The 885-nt window shown below is 59.4% G+C and overlaps 1 protein-coding gene across 1 annotated transcript in view; it reads left to right on the forward strand.

Moving 5' to 3' along the window:
- Positions 1–885, forward strand: part of EMH_0022850 (uncharacterized protein) — a gene marked incomplete at both ends in the record, with an annotated part of 6,875 nt that overhangs the window by 5,068 nt on the left and 922 nt on the right. Inside the window, 1 exon segment of the mRNA XM_013502029.1 lies at positions 44–517. Coding sequence (XP_013357483.1) covers positions 44–517 — 474 coding nt within the window.

Genomic DNA, 885 nt, shown 5'->3' on the forward strand with positions numbered 1-885 from the left:
AAGAGGCAGCAGCAGCAGCAGCAGCAGCTGGGGTTTCTCACAGGCGGCATATGGAGCGGCACCCCAAGGCCCCCTTCAGACGCTGCCAGCCGCGCGCAGCTCAGTAGGGCTTCAGCTGAGGCGCTGCTGCGGCTGCTGGCGCAGCAGCAGCCGCAGCAGCAGCAGCAGCAGCAGGCAGCAGCAGCAGCAGGACAGCAGGAGGTTCCTTGCCCGAAGATGCCCCCCAGCCTCAGCCGGCCAGCCCCGCAGCTTACGCCGCAGCAGCTGCTGCAGCAGCAGCAACAGCAGCAGCATCAACAGGCTGTGCTGCAGCTGCTGCAGCGGCTGCACCCCAATGCGCTGCAGCAGCTGCTGAGAGATGCAGCAACAAATATTGTTGGAGACGAACGGCTGTCGCATATGTTGCACGGCCTCGTAGCGGGCAACAGGCAGCAGCAGCAGCAGCAGCAGCAGCAGCAGCAGCTGCCACTACAGCAGCAGCAGCAGCAGCAAATTAGCGGCATTCTCGGGGCTGAAGGTGAGAGCCAGCGTTGACAGCGGAAAGCATAACAGCAGCAACTGCAGCAGCAGCAACAACAACTGCAACAGCAGCAACAGCTACCGCACTAGCAGCAGCACGCACAAACAGAAAAAGATATAGAGAAACAAACAGCAGAAGAGAGACAGAGAAAGAGAGAAACAAACAAAAACAGAAACACAGATAAACCCCTACACATAAGCCGGGCCAAGGGGTGCTCTCACATAGTACCGCTGTGCTGCTGCTGCTGCTGCTGCTGTTGCTGCTGCTGCTGTTGCTGTTGTTGCTGCTGCTGCTGTTGCTGCTGGTGTTTGTGTGTGGCTGCTTCTGCTCAACAGACAGCGCGCGCATCACTGCTGGAAGGGGAG

Source organism: Eimeria mitis, genomic scaffold (genome assembly GCF_000499745.2).
Source record: "Eimeria mitis Houghton genomic scaffold, Emh_scaff812, whole genome shotgun sequence".
In the NCBI taxonomy this organism is placed as follows: Eukaryota; Apicomplexa; class Conoidasida; order Eucoccidiorida; family Eimeriidae; genus Eimeria; species Eimeria mitis.